This window comes from Triturus cristatus, chromosome 4_1 (genome assembly GCF_964204655.1).
Source record: "Triturus cristatus chromosome 4_1, aTriCri1.1, whole genome shotgun sequence".
NCBI classification, from domain to species: domain Eukaryota; kingdom Metazoa; phylum Chordata; class Amphibia; order Caudata; family Salamandridae; genus Triturus; species Triturus cristatus.
The window spans coordinates 708815070-708834881 of NC_140585.1; the positions used below are offsets into that span (position 1 = coordinate 708815070).

Consider the following 19812-nt stretch of genomic DNA (forward strand, 5'->3'; position numbering starts at 1 on the left):
TTCTTAATTTGTGACTTGACAGTAGTGGTTTATTACTGTAACTGATTTGGTGATCAATACAGAATTTGCTAATCTCAGAACTCTACAATGCTCGTCAGTTAAAACCCATTATGAATACAAACTATTAACATGATTAATGTGGACATATGCCTCAACAATAACTAGTATAAGTAATACCATGTTAGAGACGGTCCTTAATTGCCAGTATTCGGTGACGAAAGAAAAAAGAGGCAGGGCTTCAGTGTCAAAACAGTTATTTGGCACACTAATGACATCAATGGACATTGTATCACAGGAAATTACGACAAAATACGATCTACACGTGGCCTCTGTCCATTATTGCATCACTTAACATAAGTTAAATGCTCTAAGTGAGGGAGCTTTGACTACTGTGGCTTGCCTTAATCTGGTTGGGAAAGTTACTCAAAAGCAACTACAAGACTGAAATGTGTCTTTGCATTTTTAGAATGTCTTTGGAACCTGGCTAAACTCAAATGTCATTCACCAATCCTGAAGCCAGAGAACGACATCACTCCCTACCAGGAATTCTGCGACAACCTTGCAGACTTCTTCCAAGACAAGATCTCTGCCATCTATGAAAGCTTAGAACACCAACCCTCTGCCGCAGACCACCTCAGCCGGCTCACACCCATGAACAAACCCTAAACACCTTCTCACCCACTGGAAACCTCTCACCGTGCAAGACACTATCTACATCATGAACCCTGCGCTCGGGAGTACGAACTGACCCATAACCCCACCACATATTTAACCTCAGCAGCAAGACAATATGTAAAGAGCTCAGGAAGGTCTCGAACACCTCCATCACCGCAGCCTCCTTCCCGGAGTACTGGAAACACGCTGAAGTGAGGCCCGTCCTGAAAAAAAAAACACCAGTCGACCCAGTTGAAATGAACTATCAGCCCATATCTTTGCTCCCCTATCCAGCAAAAGTCTTTGAGAACGATCAGCCAGCAACTCAGCTAACACCTAGAAGACCACAACCTCTTGGAACCCCCTGCAATCGAGATTACGAGCTAACCACAGCAGCGAGACAGCACTGCTTGCAGCCACAGACTACAAAGCCCTCCTGGACAGCGGGGAAACAGCAGCCCTCATTCTCCTGGGCCTGTCCACCATGTTTAGCAGTCTCACCACATCCTGATCAACAGACACCACCACACTGGAATTCAAGAAAACGCCCTCAAATGCATCACCTCGCACCTCACTGGCAGAACCCAAAGGATATGCCTCTCACCGTTCACCTCAGAGCCCCAAGATGATCTGCAGGGTTCCCCAAGGACCGTCCCTCAGCCTGGCCCTCTTCAACACCTACATGACCCCCCAACCCCCTGCCGCAGTCAAATCAGACAGCTCATCCTCTCACTGTCCGAAGATACACACCCCCCTCCCCCAATGCGAACTTCCACAGATGCATGATGAGTCGTGGCACAGGAGAAGTACAACTGTCTCTAGCTCAACACCGAAAAAACAGAAGTCCTCATCTTTGGGAACACCTCGCCATGGACAGATGCATGGTAGCCTGCGGAGCTCTGTACTCCCCCCCCCCTCCCCACCACGGACCATGCCAGCAACTACCTGGATAGCAAGCTATCCATGGAGAAGCAAGTTAACAGTCATCTGCCTGCTTCCACACCCTTCAGGTGCTCCACAAGATCTTCAGCGGGCTCTTAGCAGACACCAGAAGGACAGTCATGCAGGCCCTTATTACCAGCAGACTGGACAATGGAAACGTGTTCTACATAGTAATCACTATACGCCGCCTGAAGAGACCCCAGACAATACAGAAGTCAGTGGCAAGACTCACTCTACCTCCCAAGAAGGACCCACATCACACCACATCGAGAAACTGCACTGGCTCCCACTTCAGAAGAGATGCCAGTTCAAGATGCTGACCCATGCCTACAAGGCCCTGCAAAATGAAGGACCAGAATACATCAAATGCCTGACACTTCCCCAGACACCTTTGATCAGCTTCTCCTGCACTTGCAGACATCCCACGGAACTGTGGAGCCAACGAAGGAGGACGTTCCTCACACCTGGCGGCCAAGGATTGGACCAACCTTCCCCTGCACCTCAGGACTGCAAAGTCGTTCCAGCAATTCAAAAGAACTAAAGACCTGAATATTTGAACGCTAAAACCTCCACGCAGCAGCAAACCGCTCCAGCACCTCGAGACACTCATGGTCGATCTGACACGCTCTAAAGTGGGTGAACTGGCTCAACAAATGTTTCATCTGTCTTTCTCCCTTATAATCTTACTGCTAGATAGAAACTGCTCTCTAAAAAAAGGATTCTATAATCTTCTGTCAATCTCAGAAGTTGCCTTTTTCTGTTGCTGAAGGAACGGTTTCTTACATGTAACTCCTGTTTCTCCTAGGGGTATTTCCATGATAAGTCATAAGCACTTGAATAGCCCCACCCAGGTGCAGGGAACCCCGGAGCACTTCTTTAGATATATCTTAAGCGGATATTTTTCACCTTTCAGGAAGACCTGCAAAGACACTTGAGATAAAAAGACAATGCAGCCTAAATACATAGGCTATACTGGCCACATTTTAAGAATTGAAAAAGGTAGCCATAATACTAAATTGTGTAGTTTTTTGTCGTGCCAAACATACGGAATAATCCCCTTCACAAAACCCCATTTATCATGATAGAGATGAAAGGAATGGACAGAATAGCCCTTTTGGCTGCCTTTATATGTCTTTAAAGATAGAAGCTGTGCCTTTAAGATTCCAGAGAACACTAGTATCACATCATGCACAGCCAGTGGCAGTTACTTCAGTTCTTTGAGGGTGATGAGAAGAGAATGCAAGCTTTATGTTATGGATCCCAGTGTCTATTCCACCGGGAAGGAGGGAGGTTTGCTTAGGACTTATTATGGAAAGACCCCTACGAGAGTACAGGAGTCTCAGGTAAGAAACAGTTCCTTCTCTCGTAGGGGATTTCCATGTGTAGTCATAAGCACTTGAATAGACCAGCAAGCCCATCCCTATAAAACGCGGTGGAAGAGACAGAAAAATTATATGTAGATTTAAGCAAACAGGTTCCAGAGTGAAGCCTGCCCTACTTGAGCATCTGCCTTGGCATCCGAGTCCAGGCAGAAGGGTTTAGTGAAAGTATCAAATGATTTCCAGGTAGCAGCCTTGCAAATCTCTACAATTGGAATATTACGAAGCAAAGCCGCAGTAGCTTACTTCCCTCTGGTTAAGTGAGCTTTAGGCTTAATAGATCAGGATTAGCTTTTTGGTAACAGAAAATGCAGGAAACAATCCATCTGGAGATGGACTACTTGGAAGTTGCTAGAACCGTACAGAGGGAACCATAGTTTACAAATAACTGGTCAAATCTCTGTAGATACTTGGTTTGATCTAGATAGAATTTTCAAACCTGTCTAACATCCAGGGAATGAAGAGATCTCTCGCGCTGGAGTAGATGGATGCTGGATAAAGAAAACAGCCTGGTTCACATGAAAATCCAAAACCACCTTAGGGAGGAACTTCGATGGGTCCTCAAATACTTTAGATGCATGAAAAACTGTATGGCTCTTTACAGCATAGTGCCTGGATTTCGCCAACCCTCGCCACAAGGAAAGCAGTCTTTAAAGACAGATACTGAAGAGAACATTTATGTATGTGCTTAAAAGGTTCTTGCATAAGACGAGAAGGTACCACACATTAAGCACCCAAGGAGGCGAAGGACTTAATGGGAGGAAAAACCTTCAAACCCTCCAGAAAATCTTTGATGACAAATTTTGAAAAATGAAGTTTTTGAAGGGCATTTCCTGTAGGCAGTAAGGGCAGCTAAGTGAACCTTAATGGAAGAAAATTGAAGGTCAGATTGTGCCAGATGAAGCAAATATGGAAGGATGACATTCCTGGCAAGAGGTGGGATCCTCATTCTTCGATAAGCACCAAACACAGAATCTCATCCATTTATGAGCATAGGCGGAACGCGTGGATGGCCGCTTAGCTTATTTTTTGCCACTGTCAGGTAATGTTTTATTGCTTACCCTTACCGGAGCAGGTAACTGAAGAGGGGAAAAACAGGATTCAGGGTTTTGCACCAGCTGGCATCTTGCCTCCTTGAGTAGGCTGCTGGCCGGATATTCGTCTGTTTTTTTCTGATACATCTGGTAGGAACATTGGTACTGTTGCGTACCGGACTGGCGGCCCCGATACCACCAAGGGGTTTGAACCCTTGGTGTAGAGAAACGGCGTTGAAAAGGTCGTAAAGATTTACACTGCTCCGTAGGCCTTTCGCGGCATACAGCTTTTAGCAACTCAATTTCAGCTTTCATCATGGCCATCTCGTCTGCATGAGTGCCTAAAAGAGTTGTACCTGAAAACAGGAGAGTCCGAATGCTTTGCTGTGACTCAGGCTTGAGTGATTTATGAGGTAGCCATGAGTGCCGCCGTAGTGCCACGCCGTGGCCATATTCATGTGCCGCAAGAAGGGATGGGTCTGCTGCTGCACTTACAATCTGATTAGAGACCATCAAGCCTTCTACCAATATTGCATTAAAGGCCTCTTTCGACGCTAGGAAGTCCGCAAACTGCTCGAGCGATTCCCACAGTGCCCTGTCATATCTTCCTAACAAAGCTGTGACACTAGCAACTTTCATGACAGTTGCTGCTGGGTTGCAAACTTTCCTCTGCACCAAATCCATTTTTCAGCTCTTTATCTGGTGGCACTGTTGAAGTCAGGGCAGTGGCATGTTTCTGCTAGCAGCCACCACAACAGTACGGAGTTGGATCCATCCTTAGAAAAGCAGCGTCTAGCTCCTGAGACAGGCATTTTTTTCTGCAGCCTGGAAGGAGCTGAATTAACAGTAAAGGGTGTGAAAATGAGCTCCATCGCTGGTTCTAAAAGACCCAGCACCAGAGGAAGCAAGGGACGGGACACTTGTTTTTTTGATGAAGTCTCAAATATGATGGAAGTGGTTAGTGTAGGAGTGGAGACTGGGATTTTGAAGCACCCCTCACTAAAACCTCTTGAAAAGTTGAAATGTCATCAACTGGTGACATCTGCCAGGGAGGTGAATCCAACAGTGTAGGAGAATATCTACCTGTGCTTGAAGAAAAAGTGTCCCTGGGATGTCTGGAATGAGACCTTCCGCTACGAAGACGATGACGTGAAGGAGTAAGGGGTATCTATGACTACGAGACCGAAGCCTCAGTTTTCCTGGTGGAGGAGGGGAAGGAGGTGGCGGAGGATTCTGAGATCTTGGTTCCACATTTGGAAGAGGGGGTGGAGGCTGCTGAGATGCTGGAGAAGAAAAGCCTAGATGGAGAATAGGTTCAGGAATAATCCGAATCAGACAGGTAAATAAGTCTTCTTACGCACCTCCTGAAGTCTTGAAGATAAGGTTGCGTAAGTTGACTCCCTCTCAACATCGATCTACTTGTTGACAGCGACCTGCGATGTGGCCTCCAAGGAGGATCTCGTCTAGACGTCAAACACAGACTGACTGTGGGAGTGTCAGTGATCAAGGGTGATGACTACGTCGATGAACAATGACTTGGCTTCGAACGACAGGAGTCTACGTCGAGCGACTTTGCCGGTGATAAGGTTCGACAGCGACCTACAAGGGGTCACCAGCGGCGGACTTCCCCACACCGAACGAGGAGGTAGTCTTCTTCGAAATAAACGTCAAAGATATTTTTCTCGACGTGGAACATCTATGTTGTTTAAACCCAGAGCTTTGGGTTGACAGCCAACAGGTTAGCACTGTACCACCTAGACATATTCCTCAACAGGGACTGGTGCCGTTTTCCCACCCCTTCTGCTGGGGAGCCCCCCAGAGGCTGAAGATGGAGCCCTGGTAGAGAAATGACCCTCTCCTTGCCATGAAGTCCCACCTGAAGACTTGGAATGCTGTTTTCTTCGCTCTTCAGCTCCTTGAAGCCAGATATTCTACCCTTCACGCAGAGTACGCTTACAGAAGGTTTTGCAGATGGAACAGGAATCAGGAACATGAGAATCAGGAAGACAAATTATGTACACTGTGATGATTACTCTTTGCCTTCTTCCTACCACAGTCTGGACACTTATAAAAAAAGATGGCATTTTTTAATGAAAAACTGCAAATTCACTGTTCGAAAAAGAAAGAAAAACGAAGAGGAAGACCAAAAAAGTCGAGTTAAGTAGTTATTAACGAAATTCAGAAGTGAATTTTGAAGAGAAACACCAGCTCAATGCTCCAGGGTCCTGAAAGCAGGAGCCGGAAAAAAGAACTGCAGTAACTGCCACTGCATGTACATGCTGGGATACTGGTTGTCTTTGGAATGTTAAAGGCACAACTTCTATTTTTAAAGACATAATGGCAGCCTATGGGCTATTCTGTCCTTTCCTTTCATCCCGATCATAAAAAAAGGGGTTTTGTGAAGGGGATTATTCAGTGTGTTTAGCACGACAAAAAACGACAAAATTTAGTATACTGGCTACCTTTTTTCAATTCTACATGAAGATGCTGCCAGTGTAGCCTATGTATTTAGGCTGCATTATTGACACTCTCTTACGTGTCTTTGCAGACCTTGCTGAAGAAAGGTGAAAAATATCCACTCTAAAGTGCTCCGGGTTCCCCGCACGTGGGCGGGACTATTCAAGTGTTTATGACTTTACATGGAAATCCCATCCAAGAGAACCATACCATATGTGGATCCTGCATGGAATAATTTCCTTTCCTATTTCTGCTTTTCATTTCTATGACTGTCAGAAACATCTCTCGGATGATATGGACACATGTCTAACCTATTTCTATAGTATGCTTGGGGTTTCCCGTTTCAGTACCATTGGTGGGCAAAAGGCAAACCTGCTGTGATGAACACATCTTCATGTTCTAATACTTCAAGGGTTGTATTTTAAAGCAGAAATATATTTCTGCCTCGTCCTATTTTTAATACGGCATAAAAAAATTCTTCAATACAAATCTTTTTGTTTAGAGTTCACAACACATTCTCAGAAGGCGTTATCTAGTCTAATCACATCAGGAAATAAAAATTGGTAGGAGTGTTGCAAAATCAGTAAGAGGTAGAAGTTAACAATGGTAGCCTAAATCGGTACAATAGCATGTTAATGTATGGGCAAACATACTTCCCTATCATCTCAACTGCTGCAAACAATATTAAGAGCAAATAACTGGATATAACTTCAACCCCAGCAAATCAATATAATGTTGAAAGGATTTATTTTAACTAAAATCATCTAATTTATAGTTATCTAGCAACAAATGGGACCCTTTTTGGATTCAATTTGTGATGCACATTAACATCTTGAGGCATGCAATACCAGCTGTGACAAATACATCCGATACCGAATTCGTATTTTTGCAGTAGTAAAAACTGCATCACGTACCAATTCTTGAAGAAAAATAAACTGCGAGTTCTGAAAATTCACCATCAGGTAGAAACATTATTTCATGTACATCTGGCATGCCACATAACAAAGTCGAACTCTGGTATGCGTACAGATCACATGTTAAAAATACAGTTGCCCTTCTAATTTCTTGCCAGGATGCAAATATGGCTTATAAAGTCATGTTTAAAATCAACTTCAGGTGTCCAGTGAGCAGTGGGGTCAACTATAGTTAGGATAGATCAAATAGTCACAATAAAATATATGAGCATACACAAAAGCTGTTGCTAATGCTTCAGCGATCATTCAACTTAAAATATAAATTTAAGTTGCACGTTGCAGATAGTTCTTCGTTCAGCACTGTGCAAACCATTTTGAATTACCTCAACACCTCTCAAAACATCACGGAACACGGAGCGTTGCTTTCTTTTGTCCACTTTGGCACGGTGTTTGTTTCCATCAGTTGCCAAATCTTTTAATTTTTGGGTCAGCGGCTCCATAGCTTCGTAAAAAAAATCCTAGCATAAGATACAAAGGGACATCTTAATTATGCCTCAAAGTTCAGAAAATTGATCAGTCAAATAATTTACTTTTGTGTCATCCCAAAAGCATGAAGAGCTACTCATGGTAAAATAATCAAATGATCAGTAAACAAGGAAAGTGGACTAATCACATACTGGTAAAGTAATTTAATATGACAATTATTTACTGGGCTAATTAATTGAGCCAACTTAACTATTTCACACAACGTGTTGTCTGATCATATACTGGATAAAATGCACGCACGTGTGGTGCTGAAGATACTCCATACTGACGTACTACTGATACTGTGATACTAAACAGCAATGGCAAAAATGGCCTTTCATCAGGATCATCACTTTGAAAATACTCTGTGGAGCACCCATTATTGAATAAATGATTTGCCAAATATCACTGGATCATTAAGCATTAACTTACCAATTAAATACTCTAGCAAACCAAGCTGGCCTGCTAATGGTATCAAACTAAAGCAATATACGGATTTGAACCATCAACACCACCAGATTCAACACCAGCACACAACCTGCATGTAAGCAATAAAAATAGTGCTTAGGGTTATCACTCATTTCTTAGAACAAGCATCTCTTGTGATCAATTTTAAATCAAACTAATGTAATTTCACCCGAGTTCATGCACAAGTGTGCAGCACTGGGTGGGGGGGTTAGGGGAGCACAAGCAAGACTGCCTCAACCTCCATCCAGTACCTAGGCTTCTGAATTCCATGCACCCAATCACTCCTTACCCAACTTCGGATTCAATGAACTAATTTATCTATGGCTCTATGAATTCACTCAAATGACCATTATCGAAAAATCTTCACACGGGGAGCAATATAAGGCTTAAAATCCACTTTCCCAAAAGAACACATAGAAATCTGGGCATATTTCTGGTACATTTCTGAATTACAAAAAAGGGGAGGTACTCAGGAAGAGGTGCATCTCTGCCTTTCTTTTGAGCCAAGGAAGTCATACTATACAAACGGAGGCTCATTTAGTCATTACCAGACCCTATGAATCAACTTCCGCTACTGTGCATAGATGTTAAGGACTACCTTCTAAGAAACTTGAAATCTTGTTCGAGCTGAAAGCCCTGGAAGGCCTTGAAAAAAAATCTACTCACCCACTCACTAGTCAGATTTTCAGGTCGAGCTATTTTTAGGACATATTTGTGCGGTCTGGTGGAAAGGAACAGGTGTTCTGTTTGTTCAAAAAGTGAATGACCTATAAAGATGCCTTTAAATCTTGTTTTTATCATGACATTTACTGTTTGTTCAAGGACAGAGGTCAAGTGTCAGTTTGTCTTTTTATTAATTGCTGCTTATCATATCCTGGAAAATGAAGATTACTTTCCTTTCTCTTATTACAGCTAGAGGGTTTTGTCAAGCCAGCTGTCTGACCATCATTGTGAAACAAAAGGTTGAAGGATGTCAGTTTTTTTCTAACATTTTAATAGCTTGTAAATGAACAGTACAAATATTTAAACAAACATCCGTAATTACTAATATTTATTTTTGTAATTCAGAAGCGTGATGCAAAGATTTAAATAGGAGCAAAACAAATCAGAACACTTTACTTGTTATATAGTTATATAATTAAAATTTGCATGTCATTGGTAAATTATGCCCATTTCAATGAAAAATCTGCAAATAGCAAGTTTGTGTTTTGCCTTCATGCTTAAGGTATGTATTTATTTAAAGTGATCGTTTTTAAACAGGATTTGAGAAACATTCCTGCCACCACTCTTAGGACAATGGTGTTAGCCCTTAGGACAATGGTGTTAATAAATTAATAGGCAAGTCAGACGTCATGTGTATCCTATATGTGGCTAGATTTGGATTATATATGGAGCAAACTGGTTAGTCTGTTAAATCAGAGAGGGTTTTTTGTACAGCAGACATACTGAACTCGTGTATTTGAAGGTGATATCATATGTGATAAAGAAAAAGGTGGCTCAGTGAATTAAAACGTTTGCCCAGGAGCACAATTTGAAACCATTTTTGGGTCAAGGGCATTACAATTCTGTTGTGCAGATTATTCAAGCCACTAGACCTGCAGGTCTAATAACATTTATGATTTTTCTAAGCCAGCCAGGGTAGTGTTCTCTGCTAGAATCAGTACATCAAAGATTTAAATGGCGCCCAAGTTGAGATAATCTATCAGACAGTTGCTGAACTTACTACAGAACTTTAACTATGGAAACAGAGGAATTGTGCATCAAGAGTTTCAACAACTGGAAAGCTATACTACAAAGACTCAACAATGCATTCAACACGTTAACTCAAGACTGTTGGTGATGCACCTGATACCAGAGATGCGCAGGCATGAACTACCCAAGAGAAAACCAATTTGAGCTTGCTTGTATGTGAATGACCAACTGCTGAGTCAGCCTCCACCTTACTGTCAAATATGAACTCGTCTAGGGAAATGCTACAGTTCTGCCTTCAATACTTCAAGAACTTTGCACAGAATGGAGAAATGAGTATTCACTTTTAGAAAGCATTGATCGTGTAAGTGCAGAAAAGGCACAATATCCCCTGAAAGTGTGAAGATGGATAACTATGCAAGTAAAACTGCGGAGTTGACAAAGACAGAGCTGCAGACATCAATAAGTCTGTTTCCCCCCTTCTGGTCTATTCTATGATCACCTGATGAATTAAAAAGGTAGAGTGGAGCATCCATCATCCGCTGTAAAACAAAGGACTACGACATTTCATGAGAAGGAGCTACAGCAATCAAACCGATTGCAATACAGACAATGCACATCCTTAAGTAAATTTAGTAAAGGCCCAACTTTCCCATTAAGATGTAGACTTCTTTGTTATATTGGTTTGTGAATTAAATAGTCAATTTCATAATTTGTGTCTTTGTTTGATGAATACTTCTCTATTTTTGTATTGTTGGGAGGATCAAGCCATTGAAATTGCCTAAGCCAGGGTCCCTGGATTACAATAATAATTAAATAGGGGGGGGGGGGAGAGGGGGAGGAGTATTGCGTTTCGCTGTAAAGTCAGCCTGTGAACAAGATGGCTTGAATAGCCAGAGTACAAAATAGTTTGCATCTAAGCATGTGCTCGTCAATAGGTAAGCCAGAGCTTAAGTAGGGGTTGCTCGACTGCAGGCTGGATAATGCATACTGCTGTAAGGACTATTCATTTAATGATCCAAGTAAGTGGGATATCACTGCCACAACACTAAGTATAGTTTCAGAGTGATTAATACTCCCAACATCACAATAACCAAGCTTCCCAACTTCCAGAACAGTTCTATAGCTGAAGAAAGTTGACCACAGTGGTTTACGGCACTACTAGGAGATAAAAATTTGCTGGAAAGAAGGCATGTCAAAGCTCTTAATCAACTGGTACTAAACTAAGACCAAGAAGTGGTAAAAGGTAGAGTAGGACTGATCAGTCCTTATTAGAAATACAGCACCTGAAACCAGAGTGAATGAAAATATAATCCCATTGCTTTTACCTGGCAGACTACAGTGAATTTTATTTCCAGGACTGGCGAATTTGAGAATTAATTCTGTTTTATTCTGCCTAGAACTACTTGCTTAAATAAACTCTGGAAGTTTGGACTCTCGCCAGACAGAATGCAGCATTTCTAGCGGTTACTCAAGCTTGTGTTACATACACCACTACATCTCTTAAACCAATGTCTGCTGTTCAGTAGCCTGAGGTCAAGCCAGGTCTTGTCTAAGGAATGAAAACCTCTAAAATATCGATTCAAGGCAGCTGTTAAGGGACCATTTAACAGGTCCCAATACAAGAAGTCCACTAAGTATTCACATGCGGTATTCTTGCTAAAGTGGACGATCTCAGTATAATCACACAATTTTGTCAGGTTCTAAAACATCCAGATGTCTAAAGCAGCTATGCCACAGGCTTAGCATCAACTGCAAACAGTACCCTCCCAAAGGAGTCTCAAGCATACATCAAGAACTGGCAACCTTAAGAATCGACTAGTTCAGGCAGACATGCCACAGACCTTTAACAGCAATAAGGACTTAGCAAAGTCAAAAAGGAGAACATTCAGTCGAAGTTAATTGACAAAATATCAAATTCACGTAAGAGACATCACCAATGAAAGCTCAAACAGGAGAGTGCCAGTATTGATCACCAACCTCAAACTGTCACAATATCTCTCAACACAACAGCCACATTGGAAGGTTTCATACACGTTTCAAACTACTTCCAGAGTGCTATAGAAGACTGATAATACCAAGGCTGTTCCTATTTTTTTTAAAGGGGTGGGGGCTGGGTCATCTGGCATGGACCAGATCCACAATTCCTGAAGCAGTCTTTGATGGGGATGCAGTCGAGAGATGCATCCAATCTGCTACCCCTGGGGGCAAGGGTGGCAGAACGCCCATGAATGGCAGGGATTTATTTTTGATGGGTAGAAAGGTCTGTTCTGACATTGAGCAATACCCACCTCCCCTCGACCCCAGCAACCTGCCCCACACTCCAGCCCCCACCTCCCCCCAACCTAGAGTTCATACACTGCAGCCATCCCCATGGCAATAGATGGTATTCTGATTCTTTTGGGTGTCATTTTGAGATATGGGTCAACACCCCATGCCAGGAAAGGCAAGCCTTGCACCCAATTCAGTTTCTCTAATGTTTGTAAGCCCCTGATGATCTAGTGGGTATTCAGACACACCCAAATGCATCTCCGGGAAAAGCAGAGGGGTAGCAAACACCCTAATCTGCCAAATCGGGCAGAAAGCTAAACTACCGGGAGAGAGGGGGGTTAGAAAAGGGGTGGGGTGATGTGCCATCTTTGGTCAGTGCCCACCCTCACAGGAGCAGACATCTGTCCCCAGGAGGAGGTAGCATAGGTGATTACACACTCTGAAAGACTATACAAAAACTACAGCCTACGAAATTGAAATTTCCGCACATTTGCCATAGTAAATGGCTGCACTACTCTGGCTCAGACAGCAAAAAGGAAACTACCTAGCATGGACATTTCTAAAACCTAGACTTGTGAATCCACAATGGTGGGGTCTGAGTGATTTGCAAACATTCCTACCCAGAATGGCCAGAAAACATCAATGTATGGGTCAAAAGACTATTTTACCTGTATTTAGACTACCGAAAACTTGGGCATTTACAGCCAAATTACTATCCTGCGTTCACACCTTCTCATTAATGATGGTTTAGTTTAATGAAATTATGTAGGGATATGTAACAATTTGTAAGACTACTTAAACTAACACTAGTATTCCAAATGGGTTCAGAGCACAAATGAACAGTCAACATAGTGTAGAACATATTCATTCTCTACACCAAAGAGGACTCTTACTTACAGTATCACTTTCTCTTGCCAGTTCAAAAAGTAGAGCCATTGTTTCACCAGCAGCAATTCTCATGTTCACATCCTCACAAGACAGCAGACTTGGAAGTTTGTGCAAATGCCTAGAGAATGTGGGAGGGAGTAGAGACAGCACATTACTCTTAATATTTGTAATCAATGAATGTTTAGACAGATTGTCAGACAATCAATACTACATTTATTCAATTTACAGTTCATTCTAGACATCCTATTGTACAGAATGCTGTGGCCGAGTGGGTATGAATTTATTCAGCCCACCCCCTACAGGTGTGCGTGAGGATATAGTGAACAATGTTCCCATGGTTACAAAAGAAAATCATGACTTACAGCAGTGCTTTAAACAGTGTTGCAAAACTATGCTTTTAAAAAGAAAATGGTCTCCCACCATCTGAGTCTGAAAGGAGGTAAATTGAGGGAAGGTGCCAACATCTATGAAGAAAGGCCAGATGGAGCAAAAATGTACGATATAATTCTGCTTTAACACACGTAGATTAACTAAATTCTAAAATCTAGATATGGAATGAAGTCCAGTGACAAATTGAAGCTTTTATTCAAGGTAAAAAAGTATGCATCTATATAGAAAGATCATTTGCAGGACAAACAGGCAAGTATAAAGGGCAGTATACTAATCATATACACAATGTTTTTGAGCAGTTGTGCCACATTTTATCGTATTCATCCGGGATGCAGCAACAATATCAGCCTAGAAATAACCTTCAGACAATTTCATGGATTTTTAGAAAAGGGGTCTAGAGTAGCTCTAAAATTGTCAATGTAAACAAAACACAAACATTAACACCGAATTAGAGAGAAGCCTGAGAATGTAAGCAATCAAATTATAAAACTACAACAAAACCATTACACAAAATGCCGGGGCAGTACATACATTTCAAGTTTCTTCTTCACTTGAGTAATTGGGCAGATGGTCAATAAAAGTGCCCATGTTAGAAGAGCATGAATGTGAAGTGACGTGCTGCTGCAGCCATTAGTCCAGTCGTCTTTCTGATAACATTTAGTGAAGACATTTTCTAAACACTCCATGGTTGTGTACAAATCCTAGAGCAAAAATAGTTTTAAAATCGATTAGCCAAAGGACAATGAAGCAGACATTGTAGAAAAAGCACTAAAATGAAAATTGTTAGTTGATCAATAGGCAGCCACTTCTATAATTAGGGATACAACCCGTAGCTACAATTTAAGGGAATTTATTATCTAAAACTCCTTCCTTCGGCTTGTACTTACTAGTTGTGCACCAAACAACTGGACATCAGTCAAACAAAAACTGACAAATTGTCTAGGAAGCCATGCAGTAATCCCCTGGCAGTATGCTATCGACAACACTTACTCATGATTCTGCTGCTCTAACAGGTTATCCCTGACAAGGGCAAAACTGTAATAAAGGACTGCTATTTGTCATTTATCAGGAAAAAAGCATGTTAAGATTTGAGCCTTAAAAACATGGTGTGAGCAGAGAGCCTGCATCCTTGACACCAAGTAGTAGCAAAAGCTCAGATGAGTAGTTTTGCATGGTCAAATCTCTAGTAGTTTAGTACAGTCCACTAAATTTTATGAGATTGGTTATTTGACTTTTGAAAAGTCTAGAAGTTATTTAACTTTAGAACACCACAATTCATCTGCACCACGAAGTGAGCAAGTAGAGTCTGCCCACAGGCAGGAGAATCCACTGGCTGTCTAGTACAATTACGCTTCAGACTTGTCCCATGCCACGTTTGTGCATTTCAATTCAAGAAAACATCAGGTTTGTGCAGTAAGCTAGGTTTCTGTTGCAGTAACACCCCACGTTTTGCCAGATTTCTGATGCACTTCGACGATGTGCCCAAGGTCCCTGCCAATCAGGTGCCCAAGGCCTGTGTTCTTTCCCAAAACTGTACCTTTGTACACCCAGTTGGCACTTCTCTGGCCACATTCAAGTCCCTTGTAAAAGGTACCATGGGTACCAAGGGCACTGTGACCAGGGAAGACCTCCAAGGTCTGCAGCACCTATTGTGCCACCATTCGAGGTCCTGTACCTTAACACCCTGCCATTACAGGCTGCGTGTTTTGGTGCAGAGAAAAGTGAAGTCAAAATGGCGCACATTCCTGTGCTCCATGCTTGAAACTCACTGCCTATGCTATGGGTAAGACACTCCTCTAGATGGGTGCACTATACCACTGGTGAGGGTACAGTTGCATGAGCACTGTACCCCTTCGGTGTCTAAGTCCATTCTTAGAGATTGTAAGTGAAGTAAAGCCATAAAGAGTATATGGTTTGGGAGTTTGTCATTATGAACTCCACAGCACCATAATGGCTCTACTGAAATATGGGAAGTTTGGTATCAAACTTCTGAGCATAATAAACCCACACTGATGCCAATGTGGGCTTTATTATACAATGCACTCGGAGGGCATCTTAGAGATGCACCCTGAAAAACGACCAGTCTCTGGGGGGTTTCCTGACTGGTAAACACTGGCCTGCCACCACAAAACATGTTTCTGGACCCTTGGGGTGGGAGCCTTCGCTCCCTGCGCCCAGAAACAAAGCCTTTCCTGGGCAGAGGTGTTCACAACTCCCCCAGGTCAGGAAGAGCCATCTGGGGAAGGGGAGTTTCAAAGGCCTTGCGGCCTTTGTAACTCGACCCCCAGCCTCATGCTATCCAGAGCAGGCCCACTTATTGTGTCAGCCCCTTTTCGACGGAAGGAGGCAGGAAAAATCACCTCTGCCAACCCCACCCCTCAAGTGGGGGAGGTGAAGGTGAGTGCATGCCATCTTTTGCAGATGGAAGGTACTCTCCAATCAGGATTGGGATTGTGGCAACTCCCCCACATGGGGTGAGCACACCAAGGGTGTAGTCACCCTAAGGTCAGTAGCCCATTGCTACTGACTTAGAGACCCCTAAAACACCCCCTAAATACAGTATTTCGGGGGCAGCCCTGAGCCAAGAAAACAGATTCCTGCAACCTACGAAGGAGACAGCAGAGGAGACTGCAGAGAAGAACTGACTTGGCCCCAGCCCTACCGGACTGTCTGCAGTTTCCAGAGATCCTGTGCCAAAAGTCACCTTGTCCTGCAGCCAGCGACCTCCAGAACCCCTGGTAGGACTGACTGCCTCCAACAAAGGCCAGGTTTCCTGTTAACAGCAGCTCTGTTCAAAAGAAACAGCCTATAAAGACAGCCTGCTGAGGACAAAGAAACCCGATGCCTGGAACCACCACTGCACGCCTACGGCCCGAGTCAGAGTGGCCCACCGGTCCCAGCGAGGTCCGCCAGAGCTCCAGAGTACGAGTCCACCGTTGGTTGAACCCTCCAGGACTCCAACATTGCCTGCAGACTCTGCACGGAGACCCCTCCCCCTTTCAACTGTGAGTGGTGTGACCTCAAGATGCCCCTGCATCCAGCCACCCTGGAGAAGAGAACCCAAGGAGCAACTACGTCCCAAAGTCCTCCAACTTACCTGCCCAGCTGTTGGTTCATACCGGAAGAATTCCTGGACAGAGCCTGCAGCCAAAATCCAAAACCGGCAACTCTCATACCACTCAGAAAAAACTGTCCTCGTCCAAATTTTGTAGAACCAGATGGGACAGCCGCTCCTTTTCAGTTGCCGCTGTCAGACTTTGGAACTCAATCCCCCCCCTTCCATTGCCAATGCAAGCTTTCGGTTTTCAGGAAGCTTCTGAACACTTGGCTATTCCCCTCTTAATCAGCTGTTGCACTTCTCCCTCTGATCCTGTCTGCCCAGCGCCTTGACACCTTCGGTTATAGTGCGCTTTACAAATATTATCCTATCCTGTTGAAAACAGAGTATCCAATACCAAAACAGCACCCTGCACCCGGCCGACCCTGTGCCGCTCTGGGTGCACCTTGTGTGTCAAATTGGATTCCTTTTGCCCTGAGTCTAAGCTCAGGAGCTTCACTCCCACAACCTTGTGACCTGTTCGTGAGCAGCCACCCACCGGACACCCCCATCCCCCATTGGATAACATTGGACCTCAGCACTGCATCCGGCTGCCCTAGTGCCAATGAGGGTGCTTTGAGAGTGCATCCTAAACCCTGGTTCGAACCCCAGAATAACAACCCCAAAACCTAAGTACTTACCAATAAACCGATAACACTTCTCCCGTAGGACTGCATTGACCGCTTTTCTGTGGAAAATTTTTTAAGTGTGGAGTTGGTTTGTATGAAACCTTAAGAAACTGAAAATGTACAAAAACGTAATTACTTACTTTTTCTCTAGGAAATGTCCCAGTGTGATATCTAGGCATATCACACGTAGTAGGAAAAGTAACTTCGAAAAGCAATCTGAAAAGTAACCCCATCTGTAGGTAGAGAAACCTCTTCCACTAGGCCCCCAAACGTTAATTTCTTAAACTGAAGGGCACCTAGGGACCTGTCAGTCTTTATTGCCGAAAGCGCATTATCTATGTGCTTTCCAAACAATGTTTCTCTATCGCAGGCGATGGCCAAGATCTTTGATTGTACCTCCGGCCTAAAGAACACAGCTTTAAGCCATTTCTGGCATCTCAAGGCCGCTGCTCCAGCGAATTGGCGTTAGCCTGTGGAGCCAGTGTCCATCGCGCAATCCATAATCTTCGAGGTGGTGCGCTCCCCTTCATAGAGGATATTTATTTCTTCTGCATTTTTGCTCCTCCGGCACCAAGTCGACTAAGCTGCTGAAATTGGCCCACATTTGTTGGTCATAACGACCTAGAATCGCTAGCAAGTTGGCCACTCGAACGGTGATAGCAGACATGAGGGAGAACCTCTTGCCCAAGTTGTCAAAGCATCGGCCTTCTTTATCTGGTGGCGCGGAGATGGGAGCAGAAGGGTTTTGGGAGCACCGTTGCACTGCTTGTGAGACCACGGAATCTGGTTTGGGCTGACGTGAGGCAACCAGGGGAATCCTCTATAGCTTTATTTTAGTCCATGCGAGGTTGCACTGCCACTACTGTAGCCAGGGTTTTCATTACCTTATCCCCTCCTCCCAGATATTGTCAATGATGGGGTTGGCCCTTACAAACTTGCTTGCTCCTTGAAGTAATAGAAAACAGTCCGGCTGTTCAACAGAGGTAGGGAGATGAAACCGTGTTGCAGGCCGGTCCTCAGGTTTTGAAAACCCACGATGGCCTCTGAGGGAGAATATGAAGGGTGTGGAGGAGAAGGAGTGGGGACAAGGTAAACATCCCACTCATACCGTGAGGGTTGGGGTTCAGGGATTTCACCTTTCATATTCTGAAGGGGTTTGGTCCTCTTAATGGCACCGCTCTATTAGAGGCAGATGTCATTGTGGGCTGTAGGAATATGCCTTGGCGTAGGCAGGAGGTAAGCGGAGGTGGTGCTACTGGCTTTTCCTGTGGAGGATCAAGAAATCGTTCAATAATCTTGTATAATATTCTATAATCTTGCAGCATAGCCTGCAGATCCTGGAATAGCGAGCAATATGGGCATTTGTACTTCATAACAGGGTTGTGGAGGAGGATGGTATTGATAAACAAGTTACTTACCTTCGGTAACAATATATCTGTAAGAGACATTAGTTAGATTCCTTACCTTTGAATTACCCCTAGGCTTTCAGACTGGATCCAGAGAATTTGTTTCGTAGCAGTACCCTTTGCCTGCCGGTAGGTGGCATCGGTCGACTCTGCGTCCGTCGTCAGCATTCTGATCGCCAGGATGACGTCGTGGTATCTACTTAGACGCTGCCCCTGCGTGCGGACGTCAGTTCTTTACACGACATTCCATGCCAGAAGCACAGAGCCATGCAAGATACTGACCACTGGTGCACAAAACTAGGGCCCTGAAAGTGAGACCCTTACACTATAAGTCAGTTCGCAGAAGGGGGAGGATGGGTGGGGCGGTAAGGCATCTATAACTAAATATATGTCTCTTACAGATATATCGTTAGCGATGGTAAGTAACTTGTTCATCTGAAAGACTATTCGTTATAGATTCCTTACCTTAGAAGAGATACCCCAGCAATACCAACCCCGGAGGTGGGTCTGCAAACCAAGTTCACACCAGGAAGTCCTGGAGAACTGAACGGCCAAAGAAGCAGTGTATATAGGCAATAATGTCTAGTTAACGTGTGCAGCGATGCCCACGTGGCTGCCTGGCAGATGTCATTGAGAGGGACTCCGCATCCCAAAGCTATAGTGGCTGCCGTCACCCTGGTGGAGTGGGTGCTCAATCATACTGGAGGTTCCTTCTTCGCCAAGGAATAGCATATTTTGATGCAAAGGACGACCCACCGAGAGATGTTCCAGAGTTGATTGTGCACCCGGAATTGCTCTGTACGATCCAAATAAAAGGATAGCACACGTTTTGGATCCAGGCGATGGAGCCTTTCTTCCCCTTTAGAAGGATGCGGGGGCAGGAAGAAGGTGGGCAAAGTGATAGTCTGTCCTAAGTGGAAAGAGGTAACCACTTTGGGGGAAAAAGTTTTGAGAAAAACTCTGTGCGGATGAACCGCAAGGAAAGGAGGCTTATAAGAAAGCCTGAAGCTCACTCACCCTGCGAGCAGAGGTGATGGCAATCAGAAAGGCAGAGTTAAAAGACGAGGAG

At 43.9% G+C, this 19812-nt stretch overlaps 1 protein-coding gene across 1 annotated transcript in view; it reads right to left on the bottom strand.

The window, feature by feature from the left end:
• IFRD1 (interferon related developmental regulator 1) overlaps nt 1-19812 on the bottom strand; it is a 138546-nt gene that overhangs the window by 41505 nt on the left and 77229 nt on the right. The window contains exons 7-9 of the mRNA XM_085653182.1: nt 14143-14312; nt 13231-13339; nt 7764-7898 (exon numbers count right to left, since the gene is read on the bottom strand). Coding sequence (XP_085509308.1) covers nt 7764-7898; nt 13231-13339; nt 14143-14312 — 414 coding nt within the window. The remainder of the gene's footprint in view (nt 1-7763; nt 7899-13230; nt 13340-14142; nt 14313-19812) is intronic.